The sequence below is a fragment of the Danio aesculapii genome, chromosome 1, assembly GCF_903798145.1.
Source record: "Danio aesculapii chromosome 1, fDanAes4.1, whole genome shotgun sequence".
NCBI classification, from domain to species: Eukaryota; Metazoa; Chordata; class Actinopteri; order Cypriniformes; family Danionidae; genus Danio; species Danio aesculapii.
In genome coordinates, this window is record NC_079435.1 from 53,283,631 (window position 1) to 53,308,392 (window position 24,762).

At 35.0% G+C, this 24,762-nt stretch overlaps 2 protein-coding genes across 2 annotated transcripts; both read left to right on the plus strand.

The window, feature by feature from the left end:
• Nucleotides 1–5,906: 5,906 nt before the first annotated feature.
• Nucleotides 5,907–10,574, plus strand: LOC130221361 (interferon-induced protein 44-like). The gene is made up of 4 exons (XM_056453805.1): nt 5,907–5,920; nt 7,348–7,552; nt 10,128–10,310; nt 10,380–10,574. Exons 1-4 carry the CDS (start codon nt 5,907–5,909, stop codon nt 10,572–10,574), a joined length of 597 nt encoding a protein of 198 aa, XP_056309780.1.
• Nucleotides 10,575–12,170: 1,596 nt separating this feature from the next.
• On the plus strand, nt 12,171–19,356 carry ifi44a3 (interferon induced protein 44a3). The gene is made up of 8 exons (XM_056462819.1): nt 12,171–12,323; nt 15,415–15,448; nt 15,990–16,197; nt 16,322–16,468; nt 16,574–16,745; nt 18,650–18,750; nt 18,851–19,025; nt 19,104–19,356. Exons 1-7 carry the CDS (start codon nt 12,278–12,280, stop codon nt 19,019–19,021), a joined length of 879 nt encoding a protein of 292 aa, XP_056318794.1. The 5' UTR covers nt 12,171–12,277; the 3' UTR covers nt 19,022–19,025; nt 19,104–19,356.
• The last annotated feature ends 5,406 nt before the right edge of the window (nt 19,357–24,762 follow it).

A 24,762-nucleotide genomic window follows, 5' to 3' on the forward strand; every position in this document is an offset into this window, starting at 1 on the left:
GCTGTGATCAACCCATTGTAATGTTTTTTTGTGAATATTAAGTAGAGTGGAGGAATTATGACGTCAATTTGTATGCAAAAACCCAGAAGCGAGTGAGCATTTTAGCAGTTCCGGTTCCCTCGTCCCAAAGTCAATGGGTTTTTTCAATGGGATTTCAGTTAAATCACTTAAATAAGGTTTGTGGCCAACACAAACTCAAGATGCTTTCATATTTTATTCTACGACATAAAACACATCAGTTACATCACACTCTTGATTTTTTAAAATCGGTTACGCTTCTTTAAAAAGACAGTTCAAGTTGCTAAATGGGACTACAGGTGGTGTCGGAGACATTATATGTCATTGAGCTGAACTGGTCTGGAGCGCAGCCCACTTGCGTTGGACATTTAGATTTGTCTGTGATTTAATTATTTTCATGAATAGTATTTTATAGTTAGTAGTATTTTTCTAATTGGAAAATCATATTGTGTGTAGATAATGCCTTCACTTGTAAAGGCTGTCAAGACAGATTAATTTGTTGATCATTTATTTTAATTAAACAACATTATCAAGATACAGCTTAACAGTGCAGCCTGTCTCTTTCCTGCTGTTAGTAATGCAAAAGTGTGAATAAATGTGTAAAAATACACACATATTAGCTGTCATTTTAACGTGATCAACTGATTTTTCGTCTAATTTTTCTTTATCTAAACTCATTTAACTCCATCTGCAATATTTACACGCCACTATAAAATCTATAGCATATGTGACTGTATGGGCTGCCTTTCGCTGTACTTCGTGACATAAAAAGAATATTGAATGTTGTTCTGTGTCTATGATGGAACTTGCAGGCATTGCTCCTCATGCCTCATTTCTGTCGTCTGTTAAGGTAAGCAGGCTGTGTGCACGCAAGCGTTACACTTAATTACACTTAATTACATTTAAATATGTATTATGATATGTAGGCACATTTATACAGTTTTAAAACTTTTACAACAACCGCAAAGCAAACCAGATGTATTTCCCACATAAAAACGATCCAAAAGGCATTAAGGTCTATGTGTTTTTGCATATTTATTAGTTAATAATATAAATTGTGGATTATAATATAATAAACAGAGAGATTAACTCTTTGTCATGGACCATATTTCTAAAAATAAGACTGAAAAGTTGTCGTTAGCAGGGCGGTGCTGACGTCATAGGTGCCCCGAAGGCACTGTAATCCGTTTATAGCCTAATGTTAGCTTTTCAGTTCTTGCGTTTGCATTTAAGATGCAAAAGTGCTCAAAGTTGTATTTTCGTGTGAGGATTATCCGGCTGGACAAAACGTGTAAGTGTAATGAACAGTGTTTGAACACAGAGCTTATTATTCGCAATCTTCGAAAAACCTATGGGAAAATCCTATGGGGATTTTATCGAGTTAACCAGTTTTATGCTAGCAACCGATTAGCCTACAAGGTGACGTCATAGTTCCGCCACTCTATTACTGAAAGCGCTGCAGTGTATTTTGTATTTGGTATATATTATATGTTTTAAAAGTAACTTCAAAGTAATGTAATTAGTGATCTGATTACTTTTTACACAAAGTAATTAGTAATGTAATCAGATTACAATTTTTCAGTAGTAGTCAGTAATTTGTAATTTATTACTTTTTTTAAAAGAAACCTACCCAACACTGGTCTTCTCATATAAATACAAATCAATGGATTTAGACCAGCTTAATGAGTGCTACTGAGATGTGAAGACCAGCATAACAAAAAGTTTTGAACTAAATCACCTACCATGATTTATTATTATTATTAATATTATTATTATTATTATTATTATTATTATTATTATTATTATTATTATTAATATTCATTCATTCATTTTCTTTTCGGCTTATTCCCTTCATTAAACTGGGGTAAAAAATACATTTTACCTCAAAAGTACATTTAATCTCATTCCGTTTTAATGATCATTTTCATCACTTGCATTTCTAACAGGATCAATATTGTCATTATATAAGAGAACACAGTTGTATTTGGGTTGAGGGGTATGATGATTCTGTTTTGGGCAAACTCTCCCCATCTATCCAGCATTGGGCAGGGAGAGCATGAAGAACAGAACCAGCATTAATGATTTATGAGGTGGATACCATTAATGTTCTTCTAAGTGACTTTTTTATGCAACAACATAATTCAGTTGTTCCTTATCATCCATTATAATGACCTTTTCAGAGTCAAACCATTGCTCATATTTCAAGAGTTTCTGTCTGAAGATGCTTTGGGAGCAAGTAAGAACAACACATAAAGTAATGTTTCTTTCACTTTCTACTTCCTGGAAATGAGTGTTATTATGGGAGTGACACAGTGGCTCAGTGGTTTGCACTGTCGCCTCACAGCAAAAACGTTGGGCCAGTTGGCATTTCTGTGGGGAGTTTCCATGTTCTCCCTGTGTTGGGTTTCCTCCGGGTGCTCTGGTTTCCCCCACAAGTTCAAATACATGTGCTATAGATTAATTGAATAAACTAAATAAGCTTTAGTGTATGAGTGTGTATGGGTGTTTCCCAGTACTGGGTTACAGCTAGAAGAGCGTCTGCTATTTAAAACACATGCTTGATAAGTTGGCAGTTCATTCTGTGGTGACCCCTGACGAATAAAGTGACTAAGCCGAAGAAAAATAATGAACGAATGAGTGTAGTTATTTAAAATCAATGCCATACAAACATTGAGACAGGACAAAACGAAGGAACTGAATTGATGTAGTGGTAAATTTATGTTGATAGAACGTTGCTTGCCAGACTGGGTCTGGGTTGCACATTTATTAAAATAACTTGGAAGCACACAGACAACACACATCAGTTTAATCAGCAATGACATTAACTATTTTAAATTCAATTCACCTTTATTTGTATAGCGCTTTTACAATGTAGATTGTGTCAAAGCAGCTTCACATAGAAGTTCATAGTAAATTGAAACAGTGTCAGTTCAGTTTTCAGAGTTTAAGTTCAGTTCAGTTTAGCTCAGTTCAGTGTGGTTTAATAATCACTATAAATGTGTCAAATAAATAATCAAATAAATGTGTTACTTGTGTCTAAAATATCATTATTTAGTTATCTGCGGGGTGCCACAGTGGCGCAGTGGGTAGCATGATCACCTCACAGCAAGAAAGTCAATGGTTCAAGCCTCGGCTGGGTCAGTTGGCATTTCTGTGTGGAGTTTGCATGTTCTCCTGTGTTGGTGTGGATTTACTCCAGGTGCTCCAGTTTCCTCCACAAGTCCAAAGACATACGCTATAGTTGAATTGGGTAAGCTAAATTGTCCGTTGTGAATGAGTGTGTATAGATGTTTCCCAGTGATGGATTGTGGCTGGAAGGGCATCCGCTGCCTAAAACATATGCTAGATAAGTTGGTGGTTCATTCTGCGGTGGCGACCCCAGATTAATAAAGGGACTAGGCCAAAAAGAAAATGAATGAATGAATGAATGGTTATCTTCGCGATTTACAGTTAGTTTCTTAAAATGGCTTGAATGCCATGAAATCATTATATCAACCTAAGAATATTCTTCCAAGTTTAGTAAACTTGCAATTGTGGTGGTCAATGAATTGGTGCTAAAAAATGATGTATGTTTTTATAATTTTTTTGCTAGTTGGTGTTGGAGTTGGAGTACACTTTTAATGAATATTGGGGAATACTTTGAGCTATTTTTTTTTTATTATTTCCATATTTACATCTACAATAAAAAAGTTGGCATTAAGATATAGAACCATCATTTTTGCATATGTGCATCACACTAAGTAATCCGGGTATTATTATTATTATTATTATTATTATTATTATTATTATTATTAATATTCATTCATTCATTTTCTTTTCGGCTTATTCCCTTCATTAAACTGGAGTAGCCACAGCGGAATGAATCGGCAATTTATCCAGCACGTTTTTGCGCAGCGGATGCCCTTCCAGCCGCAACCCATCTCTGGGAAAGACTCATTCACACACACACTCATACACTATGGACAATTTAGTCTACCCAATTCACTTGTACCGCATGTTTTTGACTGTGGGGGAAACCGGAGCACCTGGAGGAAACCCACGCGAACACAGGGAGAACATGCAAACTCCACACATAAACGCCAACTGACTGAACCAGCGACCTTCTTGCTGTGAGGCGACAGCACTACCTACTGCGCCACTGCGTCGCCCTAAATTAAAATTGTAAATTGAAATGATAAATTATACATTTTGACCTCATGGGAATATTTGTTTGTTCCCCATGAGGAAAATGGCTCACACAGAATGAAACATTTTGATTGGAGTAGGGGTATAGAATATACCGTCTGTGCAGTATCAAAATCATGATGTCATGATATATAAAAATAGCTACACATGTGTGCGTGTATGTGTTTTGAACTTTGAGGGGTCTCTCGTTGAGTGAAATTGAAACCAACCAAATACTATATATATAACCTTCTTCTAGTGTACACCTTATTTCATTTGCTTGCAGTGATTCAAGCCAACTGGGTACCAGGACCAAGCTGATAGATTCACGAGGGGAAAAACAAAATGGGATCATCAAAATCACAACCACAGCAACCAGCACCACCACCAAATCCAGGTGAGAGGGCCCTATATATTACAAAATTGTTATACAGTGCATTTAGTGTCCAGCATAAATGAATAAATGTGTAGAATTATTTGATCCATTTCAGATGCATCTTTAAAAAATGTTTTAGTAAACAGTTATTCATGAATTAACACAAGAGTGTGATCACTTGACATCTGCAGGATGATAAAAAAATATTTCAATTCATATGTGGTGTTGAAAAAAATATTAAAATTAATCTAATAAATGTAATGTTTCATAAGGCCTCCTTGGTTTTATTTACAAGTTCATTTAAGATTTCTCCTAACACATTAATCTGGGTTTTCTCATTTTTGCACCCTGATCTTAATTTATTTTGTAACAATAGTTCCAGTTTGGCCTTTGGTATACAGATTTATCAAATGTGAAACCAATAAACCAGATCTGCACATTTAATTAAATAGTATCCCATATCAATGTTTTTTTTTCCTCTCTCTGGGAAATCTGTTGTGGCCACTGTGTATATACACACAGAATATGACTAGACTAGGCTGTTTATTAGTACTGATTAATGCATTTTGTTCTCAATATTTCAGATTCTTTCCTTCCTTAAAAGCTAAATTGATGTTTGACGCAAAATAGTTTTTAATAGTTAACATTGTGAATTGGTCCCCAGACTAATGTGTGACCACATACACATATATTTTATACACACATACAAATATATATTTTTTTCAAATTATTTTAATATATGTACGTTGTTCCTTTATAGAACCGATCAAACCATGGAGGAAATTTGACTGGGGGTAAGCTATAATTACCTATTTCAATGTGGTCATCATTTTAAAATGGTCTACAAAACATTGTCGTCATTTCTCTATATGCACTTTGTTATATTATTACTATGTAATATTTATTTTTTTAATCACTCTTGATGCGTGCATGACAACATCATTAAGTCTGTTCACAAGTTGTTCTGTGCTTGTGTGTGTGTGTGTGTGTGTGTGTTTGCAAAAGCAATTTGAATCAAATCCATATCCACAAATTGAATCCCTATCCACATATTTCTTAAATAGAGAGCTCATGAGTTGATTCAAGTGAGTTTGAATAGAAGTGTTGGAAAATATGTGGTGTTGGTGTGATTCGGTGAAGTCTAAATTGGATATGCGGTCGGCCGGAAGTGCGCACATTAATATACAGTAGTAGCAATTTTTATGACACTGTATACAATACTTAATATTTTGGGTTTAGGGTTGGGGTGGGAATAGGCGTTAAAAATACAATTTAATTGGTAATTTAATATATTTAATTAAAAATATATAAATTATATTTCAAAAATACAATCACATTAACCACAACAATGGATGACATCAAGTACAATAAACAAGGAAAATTAATAATAATTTAAAAAATACAGTATAAAATGAAATAATAAAAATCAGGGTACAGAGGCAAACTATCAAATTAAATAATATTTACAAAGTCCTTAGAAAATTTCAGTTTTATCACTTTTTTTGCTGTAAACATTTTGTAAAGTAGTAATTAAACAATTTAAGTCACAAAGAAAATTCTGCAACTTAGGTAATAAGGAAATTTTACATTTGTGAATATAATATTTACCAAATAAATAAATAAACTGCCCATAAATTCTATTTTAATGTATGTTTGTCATGAGAAAAGTAATAAATTATATACACATGGAAAAATCTAAGTTAAACTTACATTTTAATGGAAAAAAGACATAAATCACACCGAAACACTTTAACATGTGGGCATTTGACAAAAAGATGATCAATCGATTAGTTACAGAAGACACAATTTGAATTAGCATTAGCATAATTTTAGATACAATCTCACTTGTGGAGTAGATATTGTGTACATAGAATAAATAATACTCTGTACAACTACTGTTTTTACATTACTTTAATGGTTGGGTTTAGGATTGGGGTGGGGATAGACGTTAGGAACAGAAATGGGAAACACTACTCAAAACAGTTTACACTAACGCCATCTAGTGGACATAGCACATTCTGAATTGGTGTCCTCCAGTCTATACTGTGGGACCCTATGAGCAGCAAAATCAAATTTGAAATATAATATGTAAAATTACAGTGTATTTAATGTAATATGCAATACGACAATGCAATGTGTAAATTGGCCATTTATTTCTGGAATTAAATTAGCATTTTCTAAAACCACATGGGAAAAGTTTGGTGCAAAAAAAATATATAAAAAAATTATATAACTATAATATAAATATAAAGTTTTAAAATGTAAATTCCACACTAGTTTGAATGATTTTAGGCAAATTTTTAAGAATAATTTTATTCAAACAGTACATGCATGCAACTAGTAAATGTTAGTGTACTGAATTAGGTATCATAGACAATTACATTTATGACAGATTTATGATGAGTTATGTTTGCTTTCTAATGTCAAGATGTAATGAATGAAAAAGATGTGTTTTGTTGTATTTGGTTATGTCAAGTTGTCATAAGAAAGACAACTCAAACAAAGTCACCTTTGCATTTAAAATTATATAACTGAGCCAATGGCAGTTGTCTTAATCATTTATCCTTCGTATTCTTGACAGTTTTATGAAAATCACTTGAAGTGTTACCAAATAAATGTATGTATGCATATAGGGAGTATGTAAAATCCCATGAAGTGTTTAGTTTTATTGTTCTCCCTCATAGAATAAATCTAAATATTTTTAATTTGATCATTAAAAAGTGGAATACAGTAAGTATAACAAATTTGTGTTCGCTGAAGTTCTAGAGAATAAACTTGTGTTTTGACAGACAAAAGGCAGCCCTGAAAGAAAAGCTGGAAAACTTCTCTCCGAGCGATCCAAATGTTAAGGACATCAAGATCCTGGTGGCTGGACAAGTTGGAGCAGGAAAGTCCAGCTTCATTAACTCCATCAACAGTGCCTTTCAAGGACGAATCTCCACTAGAGCACTAGTTAACTCAGCTGAAGGAGGCAGTCACAGTTTTACACAAAAAGTAGGTGTTTGCTACATTTCTCCCAGGCCCATAGCCAGACTGGTGAAAGGGGTGGCTCTTTTTTTCTCAAAAAGTGGACATTTTTGCAGTTATTGAACTCATTTTCTATGTAATTATAGGTTTAAATATTCATTTAAATGCTGCATTTCAGTGACATTTTAAACACTAGTTTTAGCTGGATTAGCTGGTCAGGTGTTCATAACAACACTTTTTGATGTACAAAGAATATTTCCTAAAGATTTAAAATAAGAAAATATTAATAAATACTTATTTTTAAAATACTAATTTATCACATCATATATCGTTAGAAAAATCTGTTAAAGTTTTTAATTAAAATCTTTTGCCAATTGTCATTTATTTGGAAAATAACAAAGTGGCCGGCACATTCAACTGTCCTCAGTCAGAATATGGCCATTTGAATAAAAAACTTAAAACATAATAATAATAATAATAATAATAATAATAATAATAATAATAAATAATGTAGATATATAATAATAATAAATAATTCACGATTTTACATTTAAAAATAGCCACAACAGCCAAAATAGTTTTCAAATTAATTTTAATATGGGCTACTTGTTGTGCTTTACACCTTTTTATTGGTTATTTTTTGTCTCAAGAAGAAGGTTAAAGATTTAAAATAAAAGTTACTTGTCAAATGTTTTTTCTTTTTAACAATACAGTAGGTCAGTTGTGAAAGATGACCTCACTTTACGTCACATTGTATATTTTGTTGCACAGCTGGATGTTGGACTAAAAAACTATTATTTGCATTGGTTAAAACTGGTTAGCTGAAGTCACACCGAAGCAACAGTCAGAGTATTTCGCCTAGTCTTAACCTACTTAAGCCCACCAGCAACTATAGTTGACAAAGTTCATCGTTGCAATTTTCCTTTTAGATGTAATTTTCCATGTTCTCCATGTTTAATTTGTCAATGACATACAAAATAAAAAAAAAACATTTTCAAGGAAAAAGAAAGTATTTACTTCCTGTCAGATGAGGCCTTCAAATTCCTACCCCTAGAAAAATGGAGGCAAACCCTCCCAAATGAAGGCAATTTTCATGTTACATTAATTATTTTTTGTTCACAAATGTATATCAACATAATCATGGAAACCTCTAGATTCATCCAAATAAAACAAATCTTTCAAGAGATCTATAGTTTTTGTGTAGGCCTACTTTGTCAAAAGTTCAAGTGGCAACTATAGTTCCCCATCAGGAGGGGTACTTCAATGCCATGTGGAAAACTTCCACTATGGGGATTTTATCAGAATCCAATAATCTGAAAGAGTATAAAAACGGGCCAATGAAATGCCAATGAGTTGGCGGTGTCAGTGTGCCCAGCTGGCGTCAATTACAATCAGCTGTTGTATAAAGACGCAGCTCGTGCCATGCACGCCAAGCCTTTTTACTTGTTTCAGAGCCTTTCACTAATCTAATAAAAATATTAAATGACTAACAATTGTACCTTACTGTAACACTTTTTATTCAAGAACACTTGAGCTGGTTTCAGTTCTTAGTTCTTTCACTTTCGTTTTCATTTTATTTAAAATATAAGTATTTTACTTGTTTGGTAATTAAATCCTGTTTTCTTATTTAACCTATTGGTTTTTTATGTAGCAGTCAAGTTGCTTGTTAATTTGCAATACAAAGAAAAGGAAATTATTTATTTTTGGCATGCTGATTCATGTAAAATCATTATTTTGGTCTATAATCACCATGCAATTTTTAAATTATTGCATTTTTGCTTTGAAAAGGCTATTCTAAGATCAGTTCAAACTTTTATGAAGTTTTTAAAATAAAATCAGTTGTTCACTGTTCAAAAATATAACATTTTGAAATATTTACTTATCAGTTATCGGCCTCCAGATCTAAAGAGTTATCGATTATTGATATCAGCCCCAAAATCCATAGCGGTGCATCCCAAAAAATATAAACTTTTTTTTTTTAAATCTTTTTGACAAAGTAGTCTGTTAGGGAAACTAGTGTGTGTTTCACATCTTTAAGACTAATGGATTAGTTCTTTGTGTGTTCATATCAATTGAAATTACATGAAAGATAATTTTCAGGGGGTTCATATCAAAAGGTTTTCTCATTTTAAACATAATAAATGTGTTTATGGATATAAATTGATCTGTTGAAAGCAGTTGTTTTAAGTTAGAAGGCCAAATGTTCTCCTATTCAAATTTTACATTGAAGGGTTCTGACATGTTTCCCCAGCGGTAACTATAGTTGTAGCATATTTTTTTTCTTGAAACCTGGAGAAAATACATGCAAAACATGTTCATATAGGACACCATTAACAAAGCTACATGCATGAAATTATTTTTACAAATTTGGGCATAAATGGGTTTTTTGAAGGATTATTTTCCCAATTATGGTGCCATTTCAGTCAAAATAAGACAAATGAGTTCATTTATGGAACAAATTCTGGACCCTTGTCAGTGAGGGGTGGGTCTTTCGTACCCCCTGGCTATGAGCCTGTCTCCAAAAAGACAAAAGTATTTTAGCTAGTAATATGATTGATTATTAAATTTGTTTACGAATAAATTTGTTCTTGTATACTTGTAGCTCGAAGGTTTTACCATCAGAAGTGGGAAAAAACCTTTGCCCTTCGTCTTCTTCGACATCATGGGTTTAGAACCTGCAGCATTGGCTGGGCCACAAACAGAGGACATCATCAGTGCTGTGTTTGGCCACGTGCAGGATGGCTATAAAGTAAAAAAAACTAACAAAAAACCCTACATTAGTTGTGCATTAAACATAATTTTTGTATGTGTAAGTGTGTGGTGTTAACATATTTTGCTAAATTTCTAACCTTAGTTCAACACGGAGCGGCCACTCACTGCTCAGGATCAAGAATATACCACATACCCCAACCTCTCCGATCAGTCTTTCTGCCTGGTTTATGTCATAGATGCAATTACATTCCATTTTATAGATGATCAACTTATTGACAAGCTGAAGATCATACGCAAGAGAATCAGCAATAAGGGTAAACTCACCTCCTGTTCATGATAGCCAACATTATAGTTTATGAGCTTGTGTTTTAAAGCAAATGAAGCCTCAGATAATCTGTGGCTTGAGTATATAGTATACACTACCACCAGCAAGGGCCAAAATGTTGTTTGTTGGTGAAATAGGGTGGTCTTTACAAAATGCATGATAAACACTCCACGAGACACTGAGTACAACCATTCTTCTGACTTTAAAAAAATTGCAGTGACCTACAGCTGATGAAACAGCAAGATATAGAGTAAAGTGGGAGATTAAGGGAGAGTTAAATACAATGTCAGCAAGCATGGCGTCTGATCATGTGCTGGTCCTAACTGGTACTGGCCATGTGCTAATAAGGATCAGGTTAGGACCAGCACATGGCCAGCAAACAACCAACTTAAAATCTTATTTTGATGAATATCATGTGTACAGAATGTGGGGTAAACGGTGTACTGAAAACCAAATTTAGCTGTTGTGTATACATGCCATTGAAATAGTCACTGAATGTATAGATTTTCTTTGACTATGAGGCATTATTCTGACTTTACGAGTGCCACTTTGCTCCTTATGTATAGAAAAGTTGCTATTGATATACAGTAGTCAACATTTGAAGTGGATCAAAAACGTTTTTCAAAATAGTCTTAAGACACAGATGTGTGTTGTTCGATAGTTTAAGCGCAACTTTAATGAAAGGTTTTTTAGCCACTGACTATACCCTTAACAAAAATTGCCACCAATTTGCTTTGGTTGTTAGGGGAAAATTTTTCTTTAACCTCTACATTGAATCTGTATTTGTTAAAGGTCTGTCTGTGTGTGTGTGCGCGTGTTAATAACCACCTTTTTCTTTTTCTATTTTCCCTTCCTTCAGAAAAAGCCATGCTCTCACATGGCATATTTGAATGGATTTTGTTTTGTTTCTGTCTCTCTAGCACTCCTAATTTTGTTTTTACTTGTACACACCTGTTGCTTCTATTCCCACATTAATAGGGACTAGAAATAAAAGCTTATGAGTATTTCAGCATTCCAAAGTTCAAGTTTAGGCTTGACAGAGATGCACCACACCTGAAATTCAGAGGCTCTGCAACCGCAGTTCAGTGGAATAAATGCAGTAAAGGTGGACAGCTCAATTCTGAAATGTAAAACAGTTGTAGAACAGAGAAGGCAGATATTGTGTGATTCCTGCTCATGTTTTTTGTTGCTTATATAATGGGTGAAAGGGCATTTGATATTATAAACCAACATGATGACAGGGGGCTAAGATGAGGTTATCATTAGCTCAATATCTGGAGTGTGTGACACTCTTTTAAACATGACATTAATAATTCTGTTTCTTTGAATGTTTATAGTTTTATTGACATATTTACTGATCTTAATTATGTCCATTACCCTTCAACATTTGTTTGAAACACTGGCTGTTTAAGATATTGTTTCTTTTGATTGCTGATATGAGCACAATCAGAGGTCATCACTACTCTTAAAGCAGTAAAAAAAAATGCAAAAGTACTAAAATAACTCATTTTACATTTATCATTAAACTTTTTCCCCACATAAAGAACCATTTGTCAGTAATTGGAGAGAGGTATTCCAGAGTTTTGAGTCTCTCAAATAGAGTGAAACTGAAACTAATTCGATGTATATTTATTGCAGGTTGGTCAGGTTTGAAGTGAGATACAAGGCAACAGTGCTCCAGGATCAAGCTGATAGATTCAAGGACGATAAACAAAATGGGATCATCACAATCACAAACAAAGAAGCAACAATCAAGTCCAGGTAAGAGTCTCATATATATATATATATGATATATAGTGTGTGTGTCCTTATGTTCAGCATAAAGGAGTACAGTGAGAATTTATCATTAAGAATTTAATAAATTCCCCCCGTTATTTACATTTTATTTTAGGTTATCCAATAATGCATACATTGGGATGGCATTGGTAATTTCATACATTGGTCCTTACTGCTCCATAATTTTTTTAAAGATTTATTTTTGGCTTTTTGCCTTTATTAGATAGGACAGGAATCAGACACGAAGCGAAGTGGCAGAGAAATGTCCTCGAGCCGGGATTCGGCATGCCCTAAAGTACTATCGCACCATGTCAGCATGCTAACCACTAGTGTATTGCACCAACCTGCTCCATAAATTTAATTAATTATCTTTTATACTACTTGCCTGTTGAGTACTTAATTCTGCTTGTGTAATGAGCATTTTAAAGTATTCAATTAATTTCAGATAAACACACAGCTTAAAAAAACCTAGGCAGACTGTCTTGAATAGATTACCCTTTTCAAATCACTACTCTAACTGATTTCAGTTGTTTCAGAGCCTATATTATCAAGTTAAAAAAGCAATTAGAGGACAAAAACCTGTCTTGAAATGCAACATCTGAACAGTGTCTTTAGGTGAGGAGACTAAAGGACTACATAAAATATTAAAAAGAAAAAAACTGCACACCTGTGCTGTTATGGCTTTGCTTTGCATCATAGCTGCATAACCACTTCAGGTGTCCATTATTTTCTAACTCAGCAGCCTGTTATTCCTTTCTAGATCCAGTTTTGCATTAAGTACAGATGTAAGCCAAACTAGTCTAAACTAATAAACTGTATTTGCATAAATTTCTCACTGTATAAGATTACACTCTAAGTACTGTTAAAATGAGCAGAGTTTTTAAAATTAATTATTTATTGATTGATTAATTTATTTAATCTGTTATGCTGGGAACTGTATATACAGTATAAACACATACATATTACATCCATATGGAAACATTTTATTTTGGGGAGCAATTTTCACTATTAACAACTTATTTGCAGAATATTGGAATATAGGGGTGACGCAGTGGTGCAGTAGGTAGTTCTGTCGCCTCACAGCAAGAAGGTCGCTGGTTCGAGCCTCGGCTGCGTCAGTAGGCGTTTCTGTGTGGAGTTTGCATGTTCACGTGGGTTTCCTCCAGGTGCTTCGGTTTCTCCCACAAGTCCAAAGACATGCGGTACAGGTGAATTGGGTAGGCTAAATTGTCCGTAGTGTATGTGTGTGACTGAGTGTGTGTGGATGTTTCCCAGTGATTGGGTTGCAGCTGGAAGGGCATCCGCTGCATAAAAACGTGCTGGATAAGTTGGCGATTAATTCCGCTGTGGCGACCCCAGATTAATAAAGGGACTAAGCCGAAAAGAAAATGAATGAATATTGGAATATACTGATTAAAATATTGCCTTATTTGTCACACAATTATATTTCAGAATTCATTAATTCATTAATTCATTTTCATTTGGCTTAGTCCGTGGTTTGTCAGAGGTTGCCACAGTGGAATGAATCGCCAACTTATTCAGCATATGTTTTACACAGCTAATGCCCTTCCAGCCACAATGCAGTACTGGGAAACACCCATACACACTCATTCACACACACACTCATACACTACGGCCAATTTTGTTTACTCAGTTCACCTATAGTGTATGTCTTTGGACTGTGGGTAAAACCTAAGCACCCGGAGGAAACCCACACCAACATGGGGAGAACATGCAAACTCCACACAGAAATGCCGACTTGCCCAGCTGGGACTCGACCCAGCGACCTTCTTGCTGTGAGGCAACAGTGCTTACCACTGAGGTGTGACAGACCGTAAATGTAACAGTAAAATATACAATTTTAAGCAAAATAGGGCACCCCAAACAATTTTTTTATCTTTCTTGTAGTTTTATATTTGAAAAGACCTCAATAATAGATGTGATCTGTTATATGAACTGAAGTGTGTTCGGTAAGATGCCTGTAGAGGGCGCAATACACTAGCGCAATGAGGAAGTTATGTTCTGATCAGAGGGCAAAGCTAATAAAAAAAGCGCCAGAACGCAGCAGATCCTAATCTGTGCGTAATGCATTCTTTCTTACAGGTATGCAAAATCAGTTTTATAACTCAGTACTCATTTATATTGAAAATTAAGAGGTTTATAAACATCAGAGATGATGGTTGTGCAGTTAACATGATGCTGAGTTCTAAAAACGAGTACTTTATATGCAATTAAGTTTATGTAATTCCAAGCTAAGTAATAGAGTTTACACTGCACAATACTTTAGAAACATAATGTGTTAATAAAAGATGTTAAACAACTTTTCTGTGTTTCTTGTATGATCTTAATAGATTTGTCGGGTTAAACTGGATAATGTGCTATACTGATGTTACTCACTGCAGTTATAGTGTAAAAGGGAAAACACAAAATGGTAGTAGTCTGTAAGGGTTAAACACATTATACATATATAAACGAAGACTGTTGATTTTAACTAATTGTATATTTAATCAAATTTATAATGTTGTTGTACTCTTGTGATGCTGATTTTCCTTTGTATGAAGCCTCAGCATATCTAAAATAGATAAGTGTATCATTAAGATATATTTATGAATGAAATGGAGGCATATGGTGGTGGTAACACACAAAATGTGTTGAATTGTATACAGATGTTTATTGCTGCTTTAAAATGTATACAGAGAAAATGTTAAGGTAATACGTTTATAGACTTCATGGAGGAAAATTGTAATACTGTCAATTGAATTGTCCAGAAAGCATAACCTGTGAAGGAATAATGTTAATAGTTATTGACTAAACGTTTTGCACTTGCTGTTTATTTTAAAAAAAGGGCAAAGCTATTAAAGCGCCAGAATGCAGCAGATCCTAATCTGTGTGTATTGCATTCTTTCTTACAGTTACTGGCTCTCATACTTCACTGTCTGAGGCTGGTAACAGGCACTGTGCCACCCTAGTGTAGTTTCCCCTAATTAAATTTTGACCAAACATACACACATGAATGCATAAGCTAAAAATGTACTGCAATATATTATTATGTTTAACAATATATCACTACCCACAGAACTGCAGACACCATGGAGGCTATTTGACTGGAGGTAAGCTACATTATCTATACATAAGCTATTCTCTATAATCAGACAACTATGCTTTTATATATCTTTTTTTAGAACATCAATCTGATCAGATAAAAATGCAAATAAGAGGATCATTTTAATTCCTAAAGTATTGTTGAATTTTTTTTCTGCACATTTTACTGTATTTTTTCCTATATTTATGTGATTGTATTTTCGTTTTTGCATCACAGTCAAATGCATGACAATTTTTGAAGTAATTCAGCTATGTTGTTTCACACACTCAGTCATAATTATTATATTGTCATTAAATAGACATTTAACAAACATGTAGTTAGATTTTGGAACTTCCAAAACAGGATAAGTTCAACTTCCCTTTTATTGTTATAAAACTTCTCTGTTTCAAGTCTTACTAAATGCACATGAATGGCTCAATAGTCCTTGGCAGTGGAATAACTATTTGTACAGCATTGAGTAGGGAATGCCATGATAGAGTTGCTCAATCCATTACGGATCCACCCAAATGCAACCAATCCCTTTTTCTTTTCTTTTTTTTTTTTGACAGACAAAATGAAGCCCTGAGAAAATGGCTGGAAAACTTCACTTTGAGTGTTCCAAATGTAAAAGACATCAAGATACTGGTAGTTGGACCATCAGGAGCGGGAAAGTCCAGCTTTATAAACTCCATCAACAGTGTCTTTCAAAGACGGATCTCCTCTAAAGCACTAGTTAACTCAGCTGAAGGAGGAAACAGTAATAGATTTACACAAAAGGTAGGTATTTACTACTTTTAAAAAAGACAGAAATACTCAGTGTTTACTGCTGTGGGCTTTTTATTTAATTGTTTGAGAATTTATTTGAAAACTGTTTGCAAATATATTTGGTCTTGATTTGTAGCTCAAAGGATTCACCATCAAAAATGGGAAAACATCTTTGCCCTTTGTCTTCTACGACATCATGGGTTTAGAATATGAAGAATTTCATGGATCAAAAACAGATGACATCATCAAAGCTGTGTTTGGCCATGTGAAAGATGGCTATAAAGTACAGTAAAAGACATTCATTAATTGTGAAAATAACATTTAACATAATATTTACATATATGCAGTGTGTCTGATGTTTAATATTATGCTGAAATTCTCATCTTAGTTTAACGAGGAGCAGTCAATCGACTATAAGGATCTACATTACACCAGAGACCCCAGCCTCTCCGACCAGTGTTTCTGTGTGGTTTACGTCCTAGATGGAAATATAGTTCAGTACACAGATGGTCGACTGATTAAAAAGATGAATGTCATCCGCAAGAGTATCAGTGATAAGGGTAAAACTGACCCCTGAATGTTTAGGATTGTATACATGAGCTTCGCCTACATTACAACAATTCAACTTGAGTTTTACAGTATATGAAGACCCAGATAATGGTTGTTGCCTAATTATGATGACCATATATAATGGTAGTGAGGTCAGACATTTTAAAATCAGTGGATGCTTGTAAATTAGGATGGACCTGCACTAAATCTGAAGTATCTTTTACGGCAAGATAACAAACAGAAAGCTTTGATAAAAACAGCATTACCAATTTGTCAAAATACGATCACATTAATAAAAGGGTACAATTATATTAACAAGCCATTGGGCTCTATTTTAATGATCTAGGTGCAAAGTCTGAAGCACAGGGCAAAAAAAGCATTAAGGGTGTGTCCGAATCCACTTTTGCCATTTTAAGAACGAAAAAATATGCTCTGAGCCGCAGCGCATGGTCGAACAGGGTTGTGCTTATTCTCTTCGTGACTTAAGGGTGTGTTTTGAGAATAAACCAATCAGAGTCTCATCTCCCATTCCCTTTAGGAGTCAGTTGCTATTTACTTGGCGGACTTTGTAAGTGAAAAAACTGAACGCTTCACTTAGGAGAAAACAGTTAAACAGAGCATCTGCAGCACAAGAATGAGAGAATGAGCCTCCTCCAATCTCTCTTTCATGGATAAGGAAACAGACATTGATATGCACAGACATTAGCCTAAATAATTAATTCCGTTTGTTAAGCGCAAAGCTTTGTTTCAAAATTATTTCTAAATTCTGTTCTAATTTCCAGCATATGAATAAATGAATAAATAAACAATAATAACAAAGTGTGCTCGAAACAGTTATATCCAAATACATATGCTATGCTCCAAATGGTCCAGAACCTCACAGCTGAACAAATCTAATCTTGTTTTTAATAAAACAAATATAAATATGCGTTAAATAAATACTACTACTAATAATAACAACATTATAGCAAAGCAAATTCTCATGAATAAACTAAAAAAGCCCCCCTGAGATGGAAGCATGGAGGCAGTGTTTTTTATATTTATGAAGAAAGTAATATTTTCTTATATTTTAAACCTTTAATTATTTTTTATTTGTAAAGGTTTTGCGTATTACTGTTCATCCTGCATGTTTTAAGCAATGTGTAAGCGAGGCGCACAACTAGCACACTCTGCGCTGGGCTTTAGACCTGCTTTCAGCTGGTCTATTGAACGGTCTATTTTAGTTCCTCAAAATAGCAACATGCCAACAATCTGCCTTAACACATCTCTTTTCTAGACCGAAACACCCATGAGTCCAGAAAGTGCTGCAAATGGATTTACTATTTAAGCAACATGGCAGAAAACGAGAAAATTAGGGTTGCTTTTGTCTGAAAATAGCAACACGTAGTGGAAACACATCTTGCGCCTTATTGCGCCTGGTGTATGATAGTGCCCCTTAACTTTTAGCTCAGTAAACTAATTTGCTGCTTAATAACAGTTATTAAGTTAGTAGTTAGGTTTAGGTATTATGGGTGTCATGCAGAACATGTACTTTATGAGAACAAACAAGACCTCAATTATAGTGAGTACGGTGGGTGAAGACCAGCTGTTGACTGTTAGACTATGTAAGTGGATTAGATTGAAAACTTATATTTGCAGCTCTTTCATCGTTTATCCATAGAAAAATATAAGGCAAAAGCTCACAACTAGAAGATTAGAATTTTTTGTTCTATTCATGTTTATTATGCAGGAGGTTTTTTTTCTTTGCCACAGAAAGTTTTTTATCTATTTACGACATCTATTAGTTTGTCAGTGCAGCCTCGCCACTGATATATACAGTACCTTTTAACAAACAATGCTACAAATTTGCTCAGTTTTGTTGATGAAAAAAACATCATTCAACCTTTACCTTGCATCTCCATTTAATATACTGTAGGCATTGCTCAAGTGGTTGTCATGACCAAAGTGGATGAAGCATGTCCTCTGGTCAAAAAAGATCTAAGAAAGGTCTACACGAGCAAGAAGATCAAAGAGAAGGTATGTGGCTATCCTGAGACATGCATGAGTTTCAGTTTTATATATTGTTAACATATACATGGATGACATTTATTAAATGTTACACTCCGTTTCTGTCTAGATGGAGCTGTGCAGTGCCAACACTGGTGTGCCGATGTCAAACATCTTCCCAGTGAAGAACTACCATGACGAGATCGACACAAACGATAATGTTGATGTTCTGATACTGAAGGCTCTTGAACAGATTGTTTACAATGCCAATGACAGATTGGAGGATAATGAAACCTACTGAAACGGTAATAATATATGTAATTCTTTAAATGCTATACAATTTCCTTATCTGTTAAAATTATCTCAATTTCTTTTATATTTAGCTGGAGTACCCATCAGACTCACTAAAGGGCACTTCGGCTATATGTACTCTCCACCAGGCATTCTCCCTGACTACACATCCCATTAGACTTTCAGATTTCAATTATTCAGACTTTAAATACCTGCTACAGCTGATATCAATCTGGACATTGACATTTACACCGACCGCACACACCATACAGTATAAGCACCACGTTCACACTCAGTCTTGTATTTTTGTGCAAGTGTTTTCCTGGTTCGTTTCTTTTTATGGGTATTGATACTCTGCCTGTTTTTTTTATTACTCTCTTTGGATTACCTTTTTTTTGTACTGTTTGCTCCTGTTGACCCTTGCCGGTCTGAACATCCTTATTTAAATAAAGCCGCGTTTGTAACTTCACCGTGTATGTCATATATTTTGAATGAGTGTGCTTTCTGTCAAGAGTGTAGTAAAAAAAGAACAAGGCATTGAACTTCATGGTTACTTGGTGTGTGTCATCTTATGACTCACTTAGAAAACATAAAAAAAACATAACATTGTGTCAGAAGTGGGAAATTAGAAATGGGGTTCTCACACTCGGTCCTGGAGGGCCAGTGTCCTGCAGTTTTTAGCTCCAACTTGCCTCAACACACCTGCAAGGATGATTCTAGAAAGCCTAGTAAAGCTGCGGTCACACTGGGCTTTTCCTCCCATAGACTTCCATTCATACGCACGCGAATGCGTCAGACCGGAAACGCAAGGTCATGCGTCAAGTTTCGCTTGTCGCTGCTGTGCAAAGTTCAAGCTTGGTGAACTCTGACCTGCGAAATCGCATCACTTGACTGCATGAGACCAATCGAGGATTAAAACACGACCTATCTGGACAGAAATTTAAAACATGGAGCAATCACTCGCTTTTTTTAAATGTCTAATCATCTTGTTTAATCCCGCCCCTTTTTGCAGCGCCGCATGACAGAATTTCGCACACACAAAGCCCAGTGTGACCGCAGCTTAAAGCTACGGTCACACTGGGCTTTGTGTGTGCGAACTTCTGTCGTACGGCGCTGCGAAAAGGGGCGGGATTAAACATGATGATTAGACATTTAAAAAAGCCAGCCATCGGTCCATGTTTTAAATTTCTGTCCAGAGAGGTGCTGTTTTGATCCTCCATTGGTCTCACGCAGTCAAGTGGCGAGATTTCGCAGGTCAGAGTTCACCAAGCTTGAACTTTGCACTGCTGCAACCTGCGAAACTTAACGCATGACCCCGCGTTTCCGGTCTGACGCATTCGCGTGCATTTGAATGGAAGTCTATGGGAGGAAAAGTCAAGTGTGACCGCACCTTAAGAGCTTGATTAGCATAGCTAGCCCAGGTGTGTCTGATTGGGGTTGGAACTAAACTTTACAGGACACCAGCCCTGCAGGATCATGTTTGAGAACCCCTGCACTACTGCAAACACAATCGGTTTTGTCTCTTCAAAGCAACTTGGCAGAGAATTGGAAGCATGGTTTCAGATATTTAAAGGGAGGTTGGGATGGGGGTGGGGGTGTAATTCCGGGAGACACAATAAGGGAGATGGGTCTGAAGTCTGAAGTGGACGAATCTAATCTTGTTTTTAATAAAACAAATATAAATATGCAGGTCAACATGTATGTCAACAATGCTGATTTTTCTGAACATGCAGGCAGTGAGAGTAGATGAAGACAAATAGGAAGTACAAAGCAGAAAGCAGGCATGGGAATTTTGGCACAAATGGAACCCCATACAAACAGCTTAGGCTGGTTGAAGATGTTTATTTCAATATGGGTGCGACTAGTTCTTCAGCGGCACTCTCATAGCCTTATTTATGGTTGAAATAAAGTCAGATGTGTTTTTAACATTGAAGTAATGTTGATCCACGTTTAATGTTGAACGATTGAAAAACAGCCTGCATATAACCAGGTTTCAACATTGAAATGCTGATGAAAAAACGTCAGTTGTTGCTTCAAAGTTGTAACTGTAACAAAGTAAAAACTGCTTTTATTCTAGCTAAAATAAAACAAATAAGACTTTTTAAAAGAAAAAAATATCAGACATACTGTGAAAATTTTCTTGCTTTGTTAAACATCATTTGGGAAATATTTTAAAAATGAAAAAAAAATCAAAGGCGGGGTAATAATTCTGACTTCAACTGTGTGTGTGTGTATGTGTGTGTGTATGCATGTATAACTGCTATTAAACTGCTATTAAAATATAATAATTAATCCTCTCTTCAAACAATTTATTAAGTTTTAAGCCAGGGGGGGGGGATGAGTCGGGTGGTTCGAAAGACCTAAAGTTGAATTATTATTATTATTTGCATATTTCTTATTATAACTACCGACTGAGGAAAGTTGAATGTCCTGGCCCGTTTGATGTTTGCCTGTAGGCTTCAGTGTTTAATTTAAAACAAGTTTTAACAGATTTCTAAAAAATGTGATGAGAGATGATAATAAATTTTGTATTTTAAAATAAGTATCTTTTCATATTTTTTATTTAAAATTTTCATTATTTATATCACTATAAAATAAAACTTAAACTGCAGTTTAACTGTACATTTGTAAATAAAAACACTTCAAATCTTAAAATAGTATGGTTAGCAAATTTACAAAACGGTTGAAAATATTTTTTTGGTACATCAAAAAGTGTGGTTATGATAAGAATCCGACAAGCTGAGCCAGCAAAAATAGCCCTTAAAATACAATATTTTTACCTCATAATTAAATAGAAAATCAGGCGAAGAACTGCAATAAGGTTGTTTTTCAGAAAAAAAAAAAAAAACACCCCTTTTCAATAATCTGGCAGTCGGCCTGATAGTGTAATGTTAAAAAAAAATGTTTATTAAAGAGAGAGTATAATAAAGACTTCAGTTTATTTTAGCCATAGTGCAAATGAAACATGTATCATATATCAGAATTATGCCTATACAAAGGCTGTATTTTGTCTGACAAATTGTTCTTATGTTATCTATTAAATTACTCAATAAATTGTATTTTTAACACCTACTCCCACCCTGACCCTAAACCCAACCGTCACAGTACTGAAAAAATATGAATTATTGTTATACAGTGTCATAAAAAATGCTGCTTTATTAATGTGCATATCGTATCTAGACTTTATCCTCTCTCACATGATAGCAGGGAAAGGCACAGCCAATCAAAATGTTCATATGTGTTTTGGGGGCGGGAGGACTCAAGGAGGGAACGTGAACCCTGAACCCTTTCTGCGTGTCTAGGTTGATATGGACAGCCTAAATCTACGCCCCTGCCCAGTCCTACACCTTTCTAAATGTGAAAGTGAAAATAGAAACAAGGATACGTTTTTGACGGTTCTCGGTGAGTAGCCTTATATATATATATATATATATATATATATATATATATATATATATATATATATATAAAATTATTGTTATGAACTATAATGATATAATTGCATGTAGCCTAGTTATAGCCTATAAAATTATTTTCACCCATGGGTAACAGACAATTAATATTATGCAGGCTATAATAATACAGGTCGTTTGCGGATTTGAAGGCGATTTCACTCGTCCATATGAGTTTTTCCACAGTATAGCTACAGCAACACAAAATAAATTGGTTTGGTTTGTTATAAAGTTGCGCTCAAATCCGCACCAAAAGCTCAGAGATGGCTTTGGACTGGAGATCAATGTTTTGTTGTGATAAATGTTTTGTGTTGTATTATAATTGTTTGATGACAGGAATGTCACTCATTTTCCATAGCTGACTCTGGGGGAGAAAAGTCCTTTTAAAAGGCTACGCTTGTTTACGTCTACAAACCAAACTGCCATTTTCCTTGGTTTAGAAACTAGTGGAGAGTGAGCGGTTGTAAAGGTTTTCTTTTCCTTGTACATGCTGCTTGTTTAGAAAAGTATATATTTAAGACAGCTCTGCCAATTCACCCAAACTGCTGTAATGTGTACGACTTGGTCGATGTCGTATAGCTGAATAAATATTACTTACTGTAACTCATTAGATTTTTTATTTCAAAAAGTAAAGAAGCACTTACACTAGTAAAATGGAGGAGGGAAAAGAACACGAACAGCACTTCCTGATTGGAGAAAGCTGCATCTTTCCCTTGCGGTACCCATTTTGTTTCAACATTTAGGATAGAATAGGATACAAACATACAGTAAAAACGCTTTTTTTTTAAATGCTCTACAATCAAATATATTTTAAATGCCTTAAAGGACAACACTATTTCAGCTGCTTAGAATCCTGTTTTGACTGGATTGATATGCCAGGATTATTATCAGGTTAAATCAATAAAATAGAAACAAGCGTACATTTTGGGCTCATTTCACAACGTTTTTAGAAATGTCACACATGACAAACGCTTGCACTTTTCCTATTGCAGTCGCACCGACTGGCAGTGGCATGGGCGTTTTATTTAAACAGAAGCACAGTATTAATTGACCATGTTACATGATCAAGAGTCATAGAAAACAAAAACAAGACATGGAAATACAAATTAGATTGAGAGCATAATAAACATTCAACATAATTCTATAAACAAAATGTTTAAAATGAAAGGAAATAGTGCAGTTTTTATGTTTTTATTTCTATTTTACTGACTCACAAACTCTTACTTAAAACACAGTGCCATCTAGTGACTTCTAGGAGTAACAATATGATCACAATTCCATTAAAATTACACTCACCGGCCACTTTATTAGGTACTGCAGTGTTTCCTCTAGGATTTTTTCCAGCTGTGGCGGCAGCCTTTTACACAAATCCATCAACTACCAATGGTGTTATTTCAATGACAAATGTGGTGAGCGCAGTATTACAAGTCGAGATCGCATTTATGCAATACAAGCATGGGGATCTTTGCTTGCACGCTGATTTCCTATGTTCGTGCACAGAACTTGTGCGCTCTCAAATAAACGCAGCTAAAGTGCGATTTAGTACGTTTATGTAATGGGTATGTCTTTAACATTTATTAGATTTGCTAGAATGTCTCCAATAGACCTACAGAGCGGCATTAATGCGGACTGAAGTAAAGTGGCTATAAACTCCAGCGAGATAAAGTCATTGCAAGCAAAACCATAGACCTTTATCTATAAATAAAGTATATTTATATAAACTGTGTTAATCTTAACTGAAAGCTACGCCTTGTTTGCTAGCCTCATGCATCACGCACCTCTCAGCCAGTCAGCACATCACCTTAAAGGGTTAAACAAATAATGCACAGCACAACAACGATTACAGAAAAGTTCCCGATGTTATAATTCACTTGCCTTTTAATACATTTTGGTGCAATTATTACCCGCTATTAAAAACAACAAAGACTAACTGATTTGAATGAGAAGCTGTAATGTAGCCATGGCGGGATGAATTTTGGTGTGGCGCCCCGCCACAGAAGAATGAATGTAGCGGAAACCATGTGTACACCATGCTAGTACCAGATTGGACCCCATTTTGCCTTCAGAACTGCCTTAATCCTTCATGGCATAGATTCATTCAACAAGGTACTGGAAATATTCCTCAGAGATTTTGGTCCATATTGACATGATAGCATCACGCACTTGCTGCAGATTTGTTGGCTGCACATCTATGATGCGAATCTCCTGTTCCACCACATCCCAAAGGTGCTGATTGAAATCTATGGTGGCCGAGAGAGCTTAACATGCTGCAGATTAAGAAAACACATGCAAATACAAA

Coding starts and splice junctions, on each gene's coding strand:
- LOC130221361 (XM_056453805.1), top strand. Junction 7,553..10,127: donor GTCACAGTTTTACACAAAAA/GTAGGTGTTTGC, acceptor GTATACTTGTAG/CTCGAAGGTTTTACCATCAG. Junction 10,311..10,379: donor AAAAACCCTACATTAGTTGT/GCATTAAACATA, acceptor TTCTAACCTTAG/TTCAACACGGAGCGGCCACT.
- ifi44a3 (XM_056462819.1), top strand. CDS start 12,278: ATGGGATCATCACAATCACAAACAAAGAAGCAACAATCAAGTCCAG. Junction 16,469..16,573: donor ATGTGAAAGATGGCTATAAA/GTACAGTAAAAG, acceptor TTCTCATCTTAG/TTTAACGAGGAGCAGTCAAT. Junction 18,751..18,850: donor GCAAGAAGATCAAAGAGAAG/GTATGTGGCTAT, acceptor GTTTCTGTCTAG/ATGGAGCTGTGCAGTGCCAA.